The sequence below is a fragment of the Clarias gariepinus genome, chromosome 25 (genome assembly GCF_024256425.1).
Source record: "Clarias gariepinus isolate MV-2021 ecotype Netherlands chromosome 25, CGAR_prim_01v2, whole genome shotgun sequence".
Classification (NCBI taxonomy): Eukaryota; Metazoa; Chordata; class Actinopteri; order Siluriformes; family Clariidae; genus Clarias; species Clarias gariepinus.
The window spans coordinates 25,187,501-25,205,000 of record NC_071124.1 but is presented as its reverse complement, the minus strand read 5'-3'; the positions used below and the strand labels follow the sequence as shown (position 1 = coordinate 25,205,000).

The 17,500-nt window shown below is 41.8% G+C and overlaps 1 protein-coding gene across 5 annotated transcripts in view; it reads right to left on the bottom strand.

Moving 5' to 3' along the window:
• The window catches only part of arhgef4 (Rho guanine nucleotide exchange factor (GEF) 4), a 43,599-nt gene that overhangs the window by 12,650 nt on the left and 13,449 nt on the right, over window positions 1-17,500 (bottom strand). For 2 of the 5 annotated variants that reach the window (XM_053486287.1, XM_053486289.1), the window contains 4 exons: window positions 8,858-14,680; window positions 7,548-7,862; window positions 6,937-7,063; window positions 4,441-4,494 (listed from right to left, as the gene is read on the bottom strand). In XM_053486287.1, the coding sequence (XP_053342262.1) occupies window positions 4,441-4,494; window positions 6,937-7,063; window positions 7,548-7,862; window positions 8,858-14,680 (6,319 nt within the window). Of the gene's footprint in view, window positions 1-1,926; window positions 2,313-4,440; window positions 4,495-6,936; window positions 7,064-7,547; window positions 7,863-8,857; window positions 14,681-17,500 lie in introns of those variants that run through there. The other 3 variants (XM_053486288.1, XM_053486290.1, XM_053486291.1) reach the window with 3 other exon arrangements.

The window sequence follows — 17,500 nt, the reverse complement described above, 5'->3', positions numbered from 1 at the left end:
TATAACACTGTAACACTGTACTATAACACTGTAACACTGTACTGTAACACTGTAACACTTTTTATCACAAAATTTGTTGAGAATGTAACTTTGATATTTGCTACTGTATTTGTAACATTGTCTATAACACAGTGATTATGATAAGTTTATTACACTGTAACCCTGTACAGTAACAGCATTCATTCTGCTCTCACGCGCATCAGGATAATTAATCCAAGACCGTCAAGATGTAAAAAACATTGCTGTTTAATAAGAAAGAATTAACATGTGTTTATCTAACATGTTTTTATTTTATTTATTTATTTATTAATAAGGCCTTCACAGAAATGTTATCAGATTATTGTTATTATTATTGAACTTGATGTTTAATGCAACACTATATTATCTTTTTTTATATTTTATAATAAAAATTAAATAAATTATAAAATAATATATTTTTATGTTATAATTTTTATTGAATTTATTTTATTATAGATTTTGCATTTCAATGCTTCTTTATTGCATAAGGTTTTCTAAACAGTCGAAACAGTTCAGTAGCGCGTGTTATCAGATGTGATTAAATATTAACTTTATGACAGACGCTCTGTTTTATTTTCTCTTTTGCAGCGAGTCCTGCTGTCTGTAAAACACTGAGCTTCATTATCTCCTAAATATTATTTATTATAATTTATTATAATTATATTCTCTTTATTCTACAGACACAGTGCAGCATTCAGAGAGAAGCAGAAACACAACGGAGCTACACAACTTCACACTCGACCACACAATGAACAAAAGAGACAGAAAAAGTAAAATAAAGAGAGAGAGAGAGAGAGAGAGGCTGAAGTAGACATGATGTAGGAGCGACGCGGCCTTTAATTCTGACTTTCTGTTCTGAGATCAGCTTCCTGCGGCCTGACCGACTGTGAATTTCTCACAATGTATTTGTGTGAAATTATATTTCTGTGATATTTTGCATTTTGTACAGTTCTAACATTATGGACTTATTTACCATGACCTTTCACATAATTGATTACTTTTAAACTTTGATCAACTTTTTTTACTTTACAATTTTAGGTTTTCAAAGTTTCTCAAAGTAACTTATAAATCATATTTGTATTTAAAATAATTGAATTATTTGTTTACATTTTTGTTACTGCTATAACATTAATATATTTTACTTTGCAATTTTAACAACTTTGTGCAAATTTAAAATGTTCTTCTTTTGTACATTTGTGAAATTGGTTATTTTAAACATTTTTTTACTTTAAACATGATTTAAATTTTACCTAATACAGTAATTTCAAGTAAATTTCTATTATTACTACCTTTTTTTTTTACATTAACTGACATTACTGTTAACTATTTTTATTAGATATAATTTTGTAAAACTGCTGTAAAATGGCCTTTAGTCCTTCCCTAGTGTATAAGACAGATGTTAGCTCAGTGCGCAGGACGGATATCAGGAAGAAGGAAGGTGTTATAAACATGACCGTGGTACAGAATGTTTAAGGGGAGACCTGAGAGCGGACCGGACAATTCAGGGGTTTTAACAATAAAAACAATCCTAACTTGTGTAAAGAGGGAAATACAATTGTGTAAATAAAGAGACTGAAAGCTGAAACTCATCGAGTTCGAGTGTAAATTCTGCAGTTAACACCAACATTATTTATTTATTAATTTTATAAAGGATCTAGAGGATTTCATTTTATTTGAGAGCAACAAGGTAATGTTTATTCTATCTCTTGTCTCCACTCCCACCTGCACACACACACACACACACACACACACATAAGAGCTCAACAATTTGCTTCATTTCCAATAACCTCCGTTTTTGACGACACCACACACACACACACACACACACACACCCACTGATCCGATCGAGGGGATTCGATCAGATCCTCACCAGGCTACAGCGGCTCGGAGAGACACGGGGGCTCTTACCGTTGGTGGAGTGCAGACTCTCAAGGCTCCAGTAATGAGACATGACCCCTCGTATCGCCGTCACCCCCCTAATGAGTCCCAAATCTTCTGCTGGGTCTGCATTCGGTCGGCCACACACACACTCAGACACACACACACACACACACAGCCGAGGACGAGGAGGGCGGCTGCTCTTCAAGCAGTTACAGACTCCAGAGATGTGTGTGTGTGTGTGTGCGCGCGTGTATGTGTGTGTACGTGTGTGTGCATGCGTGTGTGTGCGTGTGTGTGTGTGAGCAGGTGAATCACAACGTCCACTAAATCGTTTGAAGCGTCGGAAACACTCGCGATGTCGCCTGCATCCTTCCTCCAGTCGCTCAGAGAGTCTCTCACACACACACACACACACACACACACACACACACACGATCAAGCCTCTCCCTCCCTCTCTCTCTCTCTCTCTCTCTCTCTCTCACACACACACACACACACACACACATTCACACCAGCAGCAGGGCCCCACTGAGGAGACGCTGACACACGACTTTACTCCTGGTTGAGATGGAGCTCGACGTGTCACAGCTCTGAACATTAACACACACTGGTGACTAACACACGCTGCACACGTGCTCATTACAGCAGAACACAGGACGGCGGTGACTGTAGGTCTGTCTGAGTGTCGCTGCTGAAGGCCCGCCCCCCCCCAGCCTGTCCATCACAGTCCCCCTTCACAGAGCCCCTTCAGTGGGGTGAGGAGACCGCGTGCCCGAGACGCTGCTTCACACGTTACAGGTTTGTCTCTGATCACGTCTAGTGCACGTGTAAACATCTGGGAGAACCTCAGACGTTAATACTATTGCCTTGCACCTCCAGAGTCCGGGTTCGAATCCCAGCCATGCTCGATTCCCGTTGCTGTGTGTGTGGAGTTTGCATGTTCTCCCTGTGATGGGTTTCCTCCAGATACTCCGGTTTCCTCCCACAGCCCAAAGATATGCAGGTTACGCTGATTGGCGTTCCCAAATTGCCCATGGTGTTTAAATGGGTTTGTGAGTGTGTGAGTGTGTGTGTGTGTGTGCCCAGTGATGGATTGGCACCCTGTCCAGAGTGTACCCCTGCCTCGTGCCCTAAGCCTCCTGGGATAGGCTCCGCCCCCGTGACCCTGAATACAGGATAATGTGGTATAGAAGAAGAGATGAGTGGAGATAATTACTGCAGTGATTCAGCTGCAGTTAGTGTCTCTAACAGACGCAGTGAGGAGCCTCTCATTTCTCACACACTCACCCGAGTGGGGAGGCGTGTCCCTGGGGCAAGGGAAAGATGATGCATTAAAGGTCCTGTATCAAGCAAACAGGAAACGGGGGTCCAATTCCTCCCCGTCACTAGGGGGCCCCACATTAAGGCTACTACCACTACTACTCAGTCATGAGGGCCGAGGACTATCACGTGTTTCCTCCGGACCGCATCTTTTCGAACTGCTCGCTCACGCACCGTTGGGGGCGGAGTAACACACCTCTCATCCCTCCCCCCTGAGAGAGCCCGGCCAATCAGCTCTCTCTAGACCTCCGGCTGCGAGAGGTTACAGCATCACCCGGTAATCGAACCAGCGATCTCCTGGTGATAAGGCGAGAACTCAACTTGGGAAGACCTGCCCGGGACATTATTAATCCCTCAACCTCACAGAAGTGATGTGGGCAGAAACACATCCTGTGTGTGTGTGTGTGTGTGTGTGTGTGTGTGTGTGATCACTTAAATGTTGCATTTACGGGATTTGGCAGACGCCCTTCTCCACAGCGGAGACGTACAGAAGTGCTCTGAAGTTTCCTTCATTAAAGACACCCTTACACGGGTTCACTGGGTCGGTGGAAACACCAGACCGTCTCAGGAAGGATTTATTTAACTCATCACTTATTCTAAAGGAAAGGCAATGATGAAGATAACAAACATGACAGATAAACTAAACACAGTTACAGATATACCGATAAAAATAGACAGATAAACAGAGTCAAAGAAATAAACAGATAGCTTGTTATCAGACATCAACTTTATTTGTGTTTGGGAAAAAATGCCTAAATCATCTGATTATTATTATTATTATTGTTATTATTATTATTATTACCTGATGTAACGTCACCATGCTCTTAATGTGCAGACGTCTCTTTAGACTTCCTGTCTGTTCACCACTAATATAATAATTTACACTACTATTACTGTATTATACTGTTTACATAAATAAACAGCAGTTATTGTTATAAATAAACATTTATTTTTTTGAGTTAAAAAAGTATCTTTGTTATTTTTAATAATAATTATTTTTTAAGATTATGTAAGCATCTGGACCAAAAAAAAAATATTTTAAAGAAACTTTTTATGTATCAGATTAAAACTGGACACTAATAAAGCAATAAGTAAATAAATAAGAGTGTATCTGAGTGTAGATGAAGCCTGGGCGTGTCACACAGCTGATAACGTTACCTGTATGTGACAGGAGTGTGACAGGTGATCACAGGTAAATGAGCGTGGTGTGTGTTTACTCACCGAGTGCTGCAGCCTGTGTGAGTGTGTGCGCCGAGGGTCGGACCAGACACGACTCTGCAGACAGAAACAGCGTATCACTTCAATAATCCGTCCATCTAGAACGTCTGTAGTCCGAGTCGGGACGGTGGAGGCCGATGGTGACCATCGTATTTATTCCAATTTTTTTCTATGACTGTGGTAGAACCTCCGGCCAACATTCAGTTCACACACTTCAATATAATTCACAAAGGGCCATTCGGGAACGCCAATTATTCTAACCTGCATGTCTTTGGACTGTGGGAGGAAACTGGAGTACCCCGAGGAAACCCAACAAGCACAGGGAGAAGAAGCAAACTCCACACACACACTGACCTGAGGCGGGAATCCAATCCATGACCTAAAGGCGTAAGCGACAGTGCTAATTACTACGCCACCGCGCTGCCACTATGGTAATCACTCTCATTCTTACACACACACACACACACACACACACAGTGTCACACAGAACTGATTAGAGACAAGTGTGACATGTGCTAGCCAGGTCCTGAGTTAGCCCTGTGCTAGCACTGTGCTAGCTGCTAACCAGGTGCTAGCGGAGCGATGCGAGAGGGTCGACTCACTGTGCTGCGTCCACAAAGGTCACGGCGTGGGACAGAAATGTTATACAGCAATAATGGAGTCTTTGTCTCAAAGGAGCCTGTATCTCTTTTACACACACACACACACACACACACATACACACACACCTACAGATGTGTATCCCTCCATCAGTCTTTATACAGAGACAGACTGACAGACCTAATTAAACAAAGAGAGAAAGGGACTCAATACAGATAGACAGACAGAGGAACAGTGAGACAGATGGACAGGGAAAAAAACAAATAGATAACAGACCTTTAGACATACATTCACTGATTTAGACAGAGACAGACAAAAAGAGAGACACTCGGGGGAAGTAAGACAGAGAAAGACACAATGAGGTAGTGAGACAGACGGATAGAGACAGTCAAAATAGCCAGACAAATAGTGAAACAGAGTAATAGAAGAAGGATACAATAGACAGACAGTTGGGTAAACAGGCAGAAAGTTCAACAGAAAGAAGACAGTCAAAACAGAGAGACAGAGAGACAGAGAGAATACTTGTTAAAATGCATGAGGACACACACTCCAGCCAACACATGTGCTTATTGACAAATACTCACAGAAACTTGATTCTAAACATAATTTATGCATTTCCTGATTTCGTTATGCCACGCCCCGACACAAATGCATAACCGGACGTTTAGCGTGCAGCACAGATCCAATAATGAAGTTAATTACAGTGTAATTTACATTGATTGGTTAATCCTTTGTCCTGGCTGAGGTAGAACTGCAGTACTGTGTTTCACCACAAATCCACAACATAACATTCACATCACTGTAAAACACTCCGGAAAACCAGGGAGGAAACTGCAGTCAGCAACACCACAGAGGAATCGATTACCAAAACAAACCTGTTAAATGTTCAAATCAGTCTATAGAAACAGGACACATGTACATCACTGGCTGGAGAAGGGCTCTATTCATCACATGTCCCAGCTACGGTGAGAGGCTGTGGTCAGAGCCATGAGCGGGGTAAGCCATGATACAGCGCCCCCTGGAGCAGATAAGGTTAAGGGCCTTGCTCAAGAGTCCATCAGTGGCCCCTATTCCACTAAGACAGTTCCAGAGTAAGTTCAGAGAGAAAAACCCGGTTCCATGGCGACACCAACACTTTGCTGGGTCAGAACAAAGAACTGCTTACGTCAGGGGTTGGGGACAGGATAATCAAAGCTCATCTAAAAACTTAAGTCAATATGCCATGGGAAACTCAAATGCTTTCTAAGTAATGATAAAGCCATGACATGGAGTAATGATAACTGCTCACAAAGCCATGTTGAAGGTCGCTATTGTTGTTGTTGTTGTTGTTGTTGTTGTTGTTGTGCTTCCCATTATTGTTGAAGCGAGCATTGCTGGGAAAGTAGTGGCGTACACAGACATGTACAGTGATGAAATGACATGACTCTAGCCCATGGAAAAACAAAGCCAGTTCTTAGGAGGTTTGCTATTAAACGGCACATGGTTCACTTTGCTGAGGGTTAGTGGTTCAAGCCCCAGCTTCACCAAAGTGAACCATGTGCTAGTTCATGTCTGGTGCTACTGCCGTTTAATAGCAAACCTCCTAAGAACTGGCTTTGTCAAAAAAGACATTGTTTTTGATTCTGTCGCCCCCTATAGGACAATCAATGTAAGACAGAAGACAATATTTATGTTCTATTATAATGTAACATCACTATTATCTCTCTAAAGTTTAAGAAATTAAATATTCTACAGATTCTTAATTAATAATAAAACCCACTAGACTTTATTTTCATGAATGTCCCAGGCTGCACGAGCATGTCACTTATGTCAGTGCATGGGGAGTCACACTGTCAGTCCACTACAAAGTCTGAGGAACCAATCACAAATCACAAAAAAACATTTTTACTCCATCCTCACCTGAGAATGAAACTGGACGTGGCCAGTGGAGACAGTCGAGTCCAATGGGAGTGCTCTGAGAGAAGAAGTGATCTTTAAGGGACATGGAAGACTGCGGTGCAGACGTGAAGGACAGTCTCATCCCCCCCTGGGCATAAAAAAAACATCAACAGCTTTTACACCTGAATTATTATAAAACATTGCATCTGATTTCTAAGATAAAATCATCATCACAATCATTATCTGTACATTAAGTGGTACAGTGATGTCTCTCTCTCTCTCTGCTGAGTTTGATCAAAATCCAAGAAAATCCTATAAAACATCTATGCCATGTCGAGAGGAAGAAAAAAAAGGAGAAACAGGAGAAACAGGAAGTTCATGGTTTGTTGCACTGAGAAACCTGAAGCGGGATCTTAAAATGTAAAACTAAACATAATTTCAAAACACAGGAAAAAAAGATGTATGGAGAGATAGACAGACAGACAGGCAGACAGACAGATCCGAGCCACTTCAGGACCAGTGTGAGAGTGCTCTGGAGGAAGTGAAAGAGGAAGTAGAAAAGCAGCAACAAGACAGATGTCCAGGAGCAGGAAAGTTCCAGGAAACAGTTCCCTCGTTCTTGAGCTTCTTACTTTCTGCTGCTCCTCAGACCTCGAGCTCAGTGTCCCGAGGCTCCTCTGCATCACAGCCTTCATCTTTGGCACCTCTCGGAACTCCCCGAGCCCCTCGTCTGAGCACGAGCGCTTCTCTATCTTGGCCTTCAAACTGTCTGTGATGTTCCTCTCCTGAGTGTAATCGGCCGCCGTTTCTCCAATCTCCTGCAGAGGAGAACTCCAGCTGCAGAGGTCTGAGAGGGGTCTGGGACGGAGCACACGCCGGTCGCTTCTTTTGACACGGAGCACGGAGGAAGACGACTGAAGAGAGGATTTACAGCCATCCTGTCCAGGCTTTTAAGTGGACAATCAAAGAGGTGACCAAATTATTGAACAATGATAAACATGAGTAATCGCTATTATGGTATGTTGGCTTTAAACATACGCTTATTTAGTACTAGCGTTAGTACGCGTCGTTAAAAGGTTAAAGCTAAAAATAATCTGATGATTTTAGTAAATCGGATAAAGATGAAGTTTTGTCTTAAAACCACTCCAGCGTGTTAAAATTCACTTATACCACTTCAGCGCTGTTATTTCAGCCAAAGTGAAAATATGAACTAATCCCAGTCAAAATATTCACTTTATCTTTTCTAATTAATATCTATTGGTGCAGGTGTTTGTTTACATTGAGACAGTAGCGCATTAGTAGATTATTTTACAGTAGATTATTAAATCCCACACATAACTGTTCATAACGTCACTTTTACTCCACATTTAGATTCACTGATGGTGCAGATTAAACTTCAGGTAGAGATCTAAGGACTGCAGGAGATTCAGTAAAGTCTAGATGGACAGTTTTGTGTGACGCTGAGACAGAATCTGGCTGGACAGACATAAGACAGATTTTTCTGAGACTGATTTCTGGTCCTCTGATGCATGAAACATAAAGATATCATTAAAAGAGTCAATGTACAACAAAACCTTTCTTTTATTTTTATAATATTTAGGGAAAGTGACTACAGTGTTAGTGTTAAACCTGTCACTAAGTTTTCTGACATCGTAAAGACTGGTGAGGGAATGAGTGTTTATTGCTGTATAACCTAAGTGAGAACAGAAAGTAATATGTTTCATAAATGTTATTAAAGATTAAATATGACTCGAGACAGATACAGTCTGAGGTGTCACTGATGCTAATGTAAAAAAGAAATAAAACACTTGAAGATGAGCTGCTTCAGGGGGAAATAAATCACATGATAGCAGTAATTTCGCTTCATCACTTCACTGATCATTTCCCTTCTACCACATACTAAAAAAAGCTGCAAGACTGCTACATAATCATAAAGACTCACCTCAGACTCTGTGGTCGAGCTGCTGGACACCAGACTGGCTTGAGATTGGTTGTCCGAGTTGCTGCCCTCAACTAAGTACTCAGAATCGAAGAACTGAGCCGATGCGAGTCGTGTTGCCCTTTGCACAATTCGCCTTTGTGAACCCTCTGACTGTCCCTCTAAACTCGGACCCTCACCCAGCGAGCACAAGGAGGTAGCAACAGATTTTGAGGGGTAGCGGAAACTGCTCCTTTGGCTCCAAACCCCAGGATTTTGTGGTTTAGGGGTGATTGGCTTACTGGGAGTATCAAGACTTTCAAAGGAACCTAGGGATCTTGTAAAAGATGAAGAAGCAAGAGCAAAAGCACTAGGGTGCATCAGTGTCTCTGTAATGTCCTCAGATCTTTGGACAGTCTCAAAAACATCAGAGTTTTTACCAAGGCGATTAGATAGTGTATCCCCCGCTGCAAGCTCCGCCTCAGGTCCGGACGCTAGCATGCCAGGATGTGATGTGCTTTTCGAATCCTCCTTGCAGCTCTGGAATTCCTGAGGATCTGGATAGTCCTCAGTTAACCCAGACACAAAGTCACTCTGAAGACCACGTCTAGACTTGGTACCACTTGGTCCAGGAAGAGAGCGAGTTCTCTTTAGCAGCTCGGCCTCTTTAGATGGTTTCTTCTTTTTCCAAGACTGCCTGGATTTTGTATCCTGGTTCAGCATGTTGAAATCCTGTTGATTGTCTTTTTCACCAGTTCGGACCTCGAAGAAGCTTGACAGAGACCTCTGAGCCAGAGCAAGCTTTATGAGAAAGTTCTCGCCGTTTTTGCTTTTCTTTTGGAGATTAAACACAGGTTGAATCTGCACTCGCTCACTGTTATAGTTATATTGCTGTGTGTTTTTAGAACTGGATGTGGATTTGGGTCGTCCATTGCAGGATACACCAAGTTTTCCAGTGATGTCACTAGATTGATCCTCGTATTTTGTCACGAGATCTGCAGCAGGATTATAGTTAGGTAGCTGATTCTTTTCCTCTTTAACCTCAGGAGGTATTTTTGTCTCTGGCTCAACCTGGATTGCATCCTTGACCTCTCTCTTGCTTTTGCGGAAAGAAGGGATTCTTGTGAACATGGAGAACCTTGAGCTTTTCCCTGCAGACATGCTCTTGGTTTCCTTAATCTTTTGGATGCTGTCGGTGGAGGTAAAGCTGCTTTCTGTTGGGCTCTGACTGGTAAATTCAACTTTGTTATTTATGGTGACAAAGTTGTGATCTTGAGATGCATAATTGGGAGGATCATCAACACTTTCAAACTCATTTGTCAAACAAGTAGTGTCTACATGATATGGTTTATCATACGCTTCTTTTACAGACCTGACATTGTATAGCATATCATTTTGATTACTGTTCACAGATAAACCAAGGTCCTTCTGTTTTCCATTTAAACCATCTAAGGTCTCTTGAGGTTGCTCTGACTCCATAATGTGCTGAATCTCGGAATCTGACATTGAACCAATGCTAGAATCGATAAAAGGGAAACTCTGGAATTGTAGAAAATCTGGACAGTAAGGTTCAGTTTCAAATTCATTATTTCCTAATCCATGAGTAACACTGGTTGAGGCAGAGTGAGGCAGCAGGCTTTGCTCTTGGAACATTTTCTGATATAGAGGTCCATTTTCAGAAAAAGCTTGTGAAAACTCTGAACTTTGACCACTGAATGTAACCAGTCCACATTGCGCTTGGTCCAACAGGTGATCTTTTTCAAAGATGTTCTTCTGAGAACCACCATCTACACTAAGAGCATTTAAAATATCCCTTTTGGAATCCATCATGATTGTCTCAGGATTCTCAAAGCAGCTGGCAGAATTATCTGATAAATTTGAAAGGACACCCAAAGGACCATCTTGCACCGATGGATGTGTGTGACACCAGAGCTTGTGTTCTAGTATGGAGCTCGGTGAAGTGTGCAGAGTCTCAGGTGTGTGCTGCTTTGTATTATTGTTAGTGTCTGAACCCTGAGATGTGGCAGAATGCAGCAAGGTTTTTAAACCAGTGTTTTCCTGCATGCAGTAATCACCGTATGAAATTCTAACTTCCTGCTTTTTTGCACAGACTTGGTCTCCTTCGAGGGGCTGTTTGCTACATTTTGTTACATTAACGGAATGTAAAGGAATTGATTCTTTAAAGAAAACCTCAACTGGACCCGGAGGGTGTTCTAGAACATTTCCTTGAGAATAAACAACACTTTGTGATTCTTTACCAGAAAACAGCATCGCATAAGAGTCAATGTCACCTGACTTATCTGAATAAATGACCTCCTGCTCCTTCTGGGGTTTGGCAGTGAATTCCTTTACACTGCATGAGTTTTGCAGGAATTGTAGGTTTACCAAATCATCTAAATTATTAGACCATCTTTCAGTTTCATCGTTGTTCAAACCTAAATCCAAAGTTTGTTTACTGATCACTGGTACATAAGGCTCTGAAATGAAATCATCAACATACAACAGACTTGAGGAACCTTCCTCTGCTGAACAATCATTATCATCTTTAAAAGCAGAAGAACTGTTGATGTTAAGGTTTGAAACCTGCTTCAGATCATTTTGGAGAGATGATGCACCTTCAAGTTGAAGCCCAGATCTGTCACAAGATTGAACACAAGAACATCCTTTCATTAATGGAACCATGAACATCTTAGCATCTACTGATGGATCAACAAACATCTTGCTATTTATGTCTAAAAGGTTAACTCCAGCTTCATCCATCTGCCCTAAAGGTTCTATAATATCTGTGGTCATTCTAAAAACTGTGATATTCTCAATTTTACTTATGCTATCAGTTTGTTCTTCATTTCTACCTAGACCAGTTAAATCAGATGCATTCTTTAAACTTCTTTCTCCATGTGGTGGTGCAAGGGTGTGTTTAGAAATGTTAAAAAGTTGTGAACTGATCAAATCTGTAAGTCCATCTTCTTTAGAAGATAATCGATTAACAATGTCTGTATTCTGTAGATCGTCTGACATTGCTACTCTGCAGTCATTCTCCAGTGGTACCAAGTGCTGATCCACATTCATGTTCATCCCTAGATTTATGATTGGAGAGCTTTTAGGAGAACGAAAATCGAGTTGCTGTTTAGAAACAACACTAAGATCAGACCTGCTGTCCAACTGGGTCACAGCGTCAATTTGGTCAATCGACAGATCTGTATCAGACATGCTAGACTGGGAGATGAAGGGAAGTCCAGCTTCCTTGGACAAGGTCTTAGTCGTGTTTATCAATGGCACTCCAAGTTCTTTTGTGTCTGTTTTTAATGGAAGACAACTATTATTTATTTCTAAATTAGATAAATCGAGATTTTTATAGTGTTGAGAAGAAGGATCTGCAAGATCTCTGCTCGGACCTCCTGATTCTGACTCGAGCTTTGTGTCACTTTGTTCAGTAGATGAAAGGTTATCTTTAGCTGTAAAAAGTTCTGAATCGTTCAAGTCTTTTGATACTGTGGTGGTGTGTAAGTTAAAAGGAAGTCCAGCTTCTTCCAGAGATGACCAACATGCAGCTAAATCATCTCCTGAATCTGCACTGACCTCTACTGCACAATTTTCCAATGGTCCTTCAGTTTCTGCTTGATCACCATTCATCTGCTGATCATCATTCATTACTTCTGAAAAAGATAATTCCAGGTTTTCTACGCTCTTAAGGTCAGGAGAACATTTAAGAGAACAATAATCCAGTTGATTGTTGCTGGCAATAACCAGTGTTGACAATTTTTCTAACTGGGGAGCTGCTTCACTTTCACAGGTGAACTCAGGTGGTTTTACAGAGGTAGAAAAAAGTTGTGAATTTACCAAACCTGGGTCAGATATATTAGCATTAGAGATAGAATAAATTCCATCGTCATTGGAGACCCTCTTAATAGATAAACCATCTGCAGAATTATCATCAAGAATTATCACCCTGCATTCTCTTGGCAGAGGTTCTATGAAATGTTCTCCATCTGTGTTCATCACCCGACCATCGTTCTTTTCTTCTGATTGAGAGGACATCACAATTGCAAGTTCAGGAGATTGTTCAGAAGGAAAAAATATTGTAGAATCCAAATCAGGAGTGCTGTCTAACCGAGCTGCAGCTTCACTTTTTCCAGTCAGTGCAAGTGTCTCTTTAGAAGATACCAAAAGTTGTGAATCTGTTAAGCTTTTTGAAGACACGCTAGTTTGTGAGTTGATGGAAAATCCAGCTTCCTCAAGAAATGAACTATTTAAAACTTCCTCACACTTGGAATCATCTAAGCTAATTGTATTGGAGACACCTTCCATGAGTTCCTCTCCTTGAATCGTCACTTCCAGATCATCATTCTTTCCTTCTGAATGCAAAGAGTTTCTGGAGATGCTAATGTGTACAGAAGAAGAAAAGTCCATAATGTCTAAATCTGGAGTGCTAAGGTGTTTTGCTTCACATCGCTCATTGATAGAATCTGTGTTAAACATGCAAGCTTGGGGGCTGGGAGGAAGTCCAGTTTCCTCTGGAGATAATTGATGAACAAGTTCTGCATTCTCTAGATCATTTGAAGTTACCAAGCTTAAGTCATTATCCAGTGGTACCATGTGGTGCTTTACATCCATGTTCATGTCAAGACCATTGTTCTTTTTATCTGAAGAAGAGCGGTCCAGATTTCTGATGTTAGGAGAGCTTTTAGGAGAAGGAAAGATAATACCGTGAGCTACGTAATTCCTTTTAGCAGTGAATGCTGAAGTCTTGTTTAACTCTGGTGCGGATGTACTTCTGTAGATAAGCCCAGGTGTTTCTTCAGGAATTGTGAGAAGTTGTGGATCTAACAAACCAGGGACAGAAACAGCAGCCTGAGAGGTGAAAAGAAGTCCAGCTTCCTCAAGGTATAAAACATTTAGAACTTCATCACACACTGAATGCAGATTGCTGAGGTCAGGAGAGCTTTTAGGAGAAGAACATGTTCCATGATATGTGCTTAAATCAGGAGTTTGTTCTAACTGAGGTGCTGATTCACCTCTGTCAGTCAGTGTAGATCTTTCTTCAGATGTAGCCTGAGAAATGGAAGGAAGTCCAGCTTCCTCTGACACAAGCTCAGGAAATGAAAGAAGCCCTGAATCATCAGCAATCTTTACCTCCGGGTCATTGGCTAATAGTGTCATGAGTTGCTCTTTGCCAGTGTTTATCTCGAGAACATAACTCGAACTTTCTGAATGAGAAGAGTCCAGTTTACTGAGGGATTTAGAAGGAAAAACATCCACATCTCCTATGGTTGCAGCAATTAAATCTGAACCCATCAAGCCTCCTGATGATGTTCTGGACTGCAGGATGGAAGGAAGTCTAGCCTTCTCAGATGGCGACGAATCTGCAGCTTCATCACACAACAAACCATCTAAAATCCCTGCACTGCACCTGTCTTCCACTTTTACCACGAATTCCTTAGAAGTTGTAAAAAGATCTGAGTCTTGTGGTGTGTGGAACATGCAAGTGTCTGTGAAAGAAGGAAATCCAGCTTCCTTGAGAACTGCACATCCTGAACCTACGTCCAAATTCGTCACACTGCACTCGCTTCCTGATGGGAACATGAGGTTCTCTCCGACCGTGTTCATCTGTGAAACGTCAAAGATTTCATGATGACTTTCTGAGTCCAGCTTTCTGAGGCCAGGAGAAGAGAAGTTCTCATGATCTTCAGTACAATCCGAGGATGTGTTGCTATGCCACGAGCGTGTCTCAAAATACTCCTCCATCATGTCCAGAGCTTCTTCTTGCGTTGGTTCACTCCGAACATCTGCGTGATCCTCCGGAAGTGAGTCCACATCTTCTGTAGCAGAGTTCCTGACAGCTGGAGTCTACAAGGAGAAGGAGAAGAGATTTAGTTCATCACTTCGAAACCTCTAATTTTAAAAAGAAAACAAGCACAGACTGAGACAAGTGTCCTAACACAACACCAGCCTTTGTCTTCTTAGTTCTTGTCTTAGCTTGGTGTTGATGCGGCTCAGGCTGGTATTTTTATAAGGACGTGCATTAAGATACTAAGGTTTCCTGGAGCACTGAATGTTAAAAATGGTGAAAAACTCATGAAACTACAAGCTGAATCATGCAATTATCCCACCCATTAACACACACACACACACACACACATACAAAGCTATGACATAGAGAATAAAAACAGCTGCACGAAATGCAGGTACAGGCACACACTTGTACCACACACACACACACATCAGTCAGAGGATGTGCACCGAGGCAGACGACAGCACCGGAACACCACGCCTGGCAACGTGCAGCTCCGAGCCGCTCTACATACGCCTGGAGCAACATTACACACTGCGGTTCTACAGACAGGAGTCAGGTCCAACTGTCTGGTTGCCAGATCTGAATCACAGAGACCTATCAATATCACTAGATAGCCGTATCCCACACTTCAGATCTGGCAACGAAAACACCGAAAGACCCTCTCGCCCCTTTCCCCTCCAGCGCGTCTGATTCTCCCTCGTGTGAATTTTAATTGAGGTTCATTTTATTTCCTGCTTTAGTTTAAAAAACAAAATATAGTTGCAAGCAACGATGAGCGGGCCCAAGCACCCTGTGCCATCGCCACCCTGAGCGCACGCACCACACAACTGTAGCATGTAACTGTCGAGCATGTTAGGACCTACAAAAAGACATTGCTGCCCGGGTGCACCGCACCAATTGCACACTGTTTACTTTAGTTATCTTTGTATACTGTTAAAAATTTTATGATTTTAATCCTTTAATCCCCACGTGTGTGTGAAGGGTGAATGTGTTTGTGCACGTTTGTGTGTGGTGCGTGAGTCTGTGTTAGTATGCATGTGATGTGTGTGTGTTAACATTTGTGATGTCGAATAGGCCACAGATGCTGTAAAAAAAAAAGCATCACACTATGATGTTACTCAATGTGATGTCACTGGATGTGTCACTGAACGTGTCACTCAATATAAGGCCACACAGATAGTTATTAATCACTTTTCAGCGTAAGTTTAGGACATCATCATGGCTGACCCGTTTGAGATATCAAAAATCTGTCCGCAACTTTGTGTCTTCAAAGTCTTTAGATCACATCGGCCCGGACTGGTGGCGATCTGATAAATCCCCTAGGAGGAGTATATCAAAATCCATCGGCTGCGTGTTGGTGACCGACCCAAAATAACTGACTTCCTGTTGAGTTGAACCCAGGACATGTGGTGCAAAAGTTGTTCAGTTTAATGAGCTCTAAATGTGTACTGAGTTTAGTGGAAAAAAAATCCTTAGGAAAACAAGAGGGTCCTGCTAGTGCTTGGGCCCTAAAAAGTCACCAAGCAAATGGGTGACAGTAAAAGCACACACAAACACACACACACACAGCGTGATGAGAACTAACAGGATAGGGACTAAACAGCTGTGTGTCCATAATAAAAACACTCATTAAAACTCATTAGAAAAAAAGGCTTCAGTTTTCTAGGGAGCATAAAGATTAAAGTTGGAGATAAAGTTGGAGTGATGGAGAAAGGTCATGTGACCTGATGAGTCCAGACTGATCCTATTCCAGAGTGATGGGCGTGTCAGGGTGAGAAGGGAAGGACATGAAGCGATGCTCCCATCATGCATAGTGTCCACTGTACAAGCCTCTGGAGACAGTGTTATGATCTGGGGTTGATCAGTTACTCAGGTCTAGACTCAGTAACGTTATGGGGCAATAAAATGAAGTCAGCTGACCACCTGAATGTACTGAATCACCAGAGGATCACATCTATGGAGGGTTTAGTTCTTCACTGATGGAACGGAGCAAATTTCAAGATGCCAGGACTCATCACTCTAAAGTTGTGAAGGAGAGTCCAGTAAGAATCTTTGGGACGTGCTGGAGACGGCTTTACACACTGGTCCGACTCTCACATCATCAGTACAAGAAACTCATGCAACTCTGGATGGAAATAAACTTTGCGACGTTGCATAAACGTATTGAAACGATGCCACGGCCGTAATCAAAGCAAAAGGCGATGCAACGAAATATTAGTAATTTATTTATTTTTTAGCCAGCAGTGTATACTGTATTATTAATATCGTAAGTAATAAAAAAATTAACTGGTTTACTAACACAATCCTGGAGTAAAAGCATCAGATTCAATTTCATGCGGCTTTAATACGATCTTTGTCTTCTACACTAACATCTCGTTTAACCCCACTTGTGTATCTAATAGACCACGTAAAGAAAAGCCTCCAGATATTCCTCTGGCAAAACGCTAGCAATTAAACTGGAATACATAAATCCAAAATATCATCATCATCAAAAGGAGCATGTTTTCAGAGGAGAAAACACAGATCAGGCAACCCGGCTCCTGTTTGCATTCCGTCTTTCATCGAGCACTGATCCAGCAGTCGTCCTGCACACGGTGCTAATGAGTGCCATCACTTAACACCAACCCGCTGAAACGCTCTCATCAGCACTCTAACGCTAACGTATCAGAGCAAGCACAATCATATAAACCCACACTACTGTCAGAGCTGCTGTTAGAGAGAATTAATCAACGTCGACTGACCAATCAGAACACAGGACTCAGCAAAAAAACTAAATAAACAAACATCAGTGTTTAACTAACCGGTCAAGTTACTAGCGCTGTTCACAACACAGACATACTTACAGATGCTGTGCAGGTGTTCTGTTGTCTGTG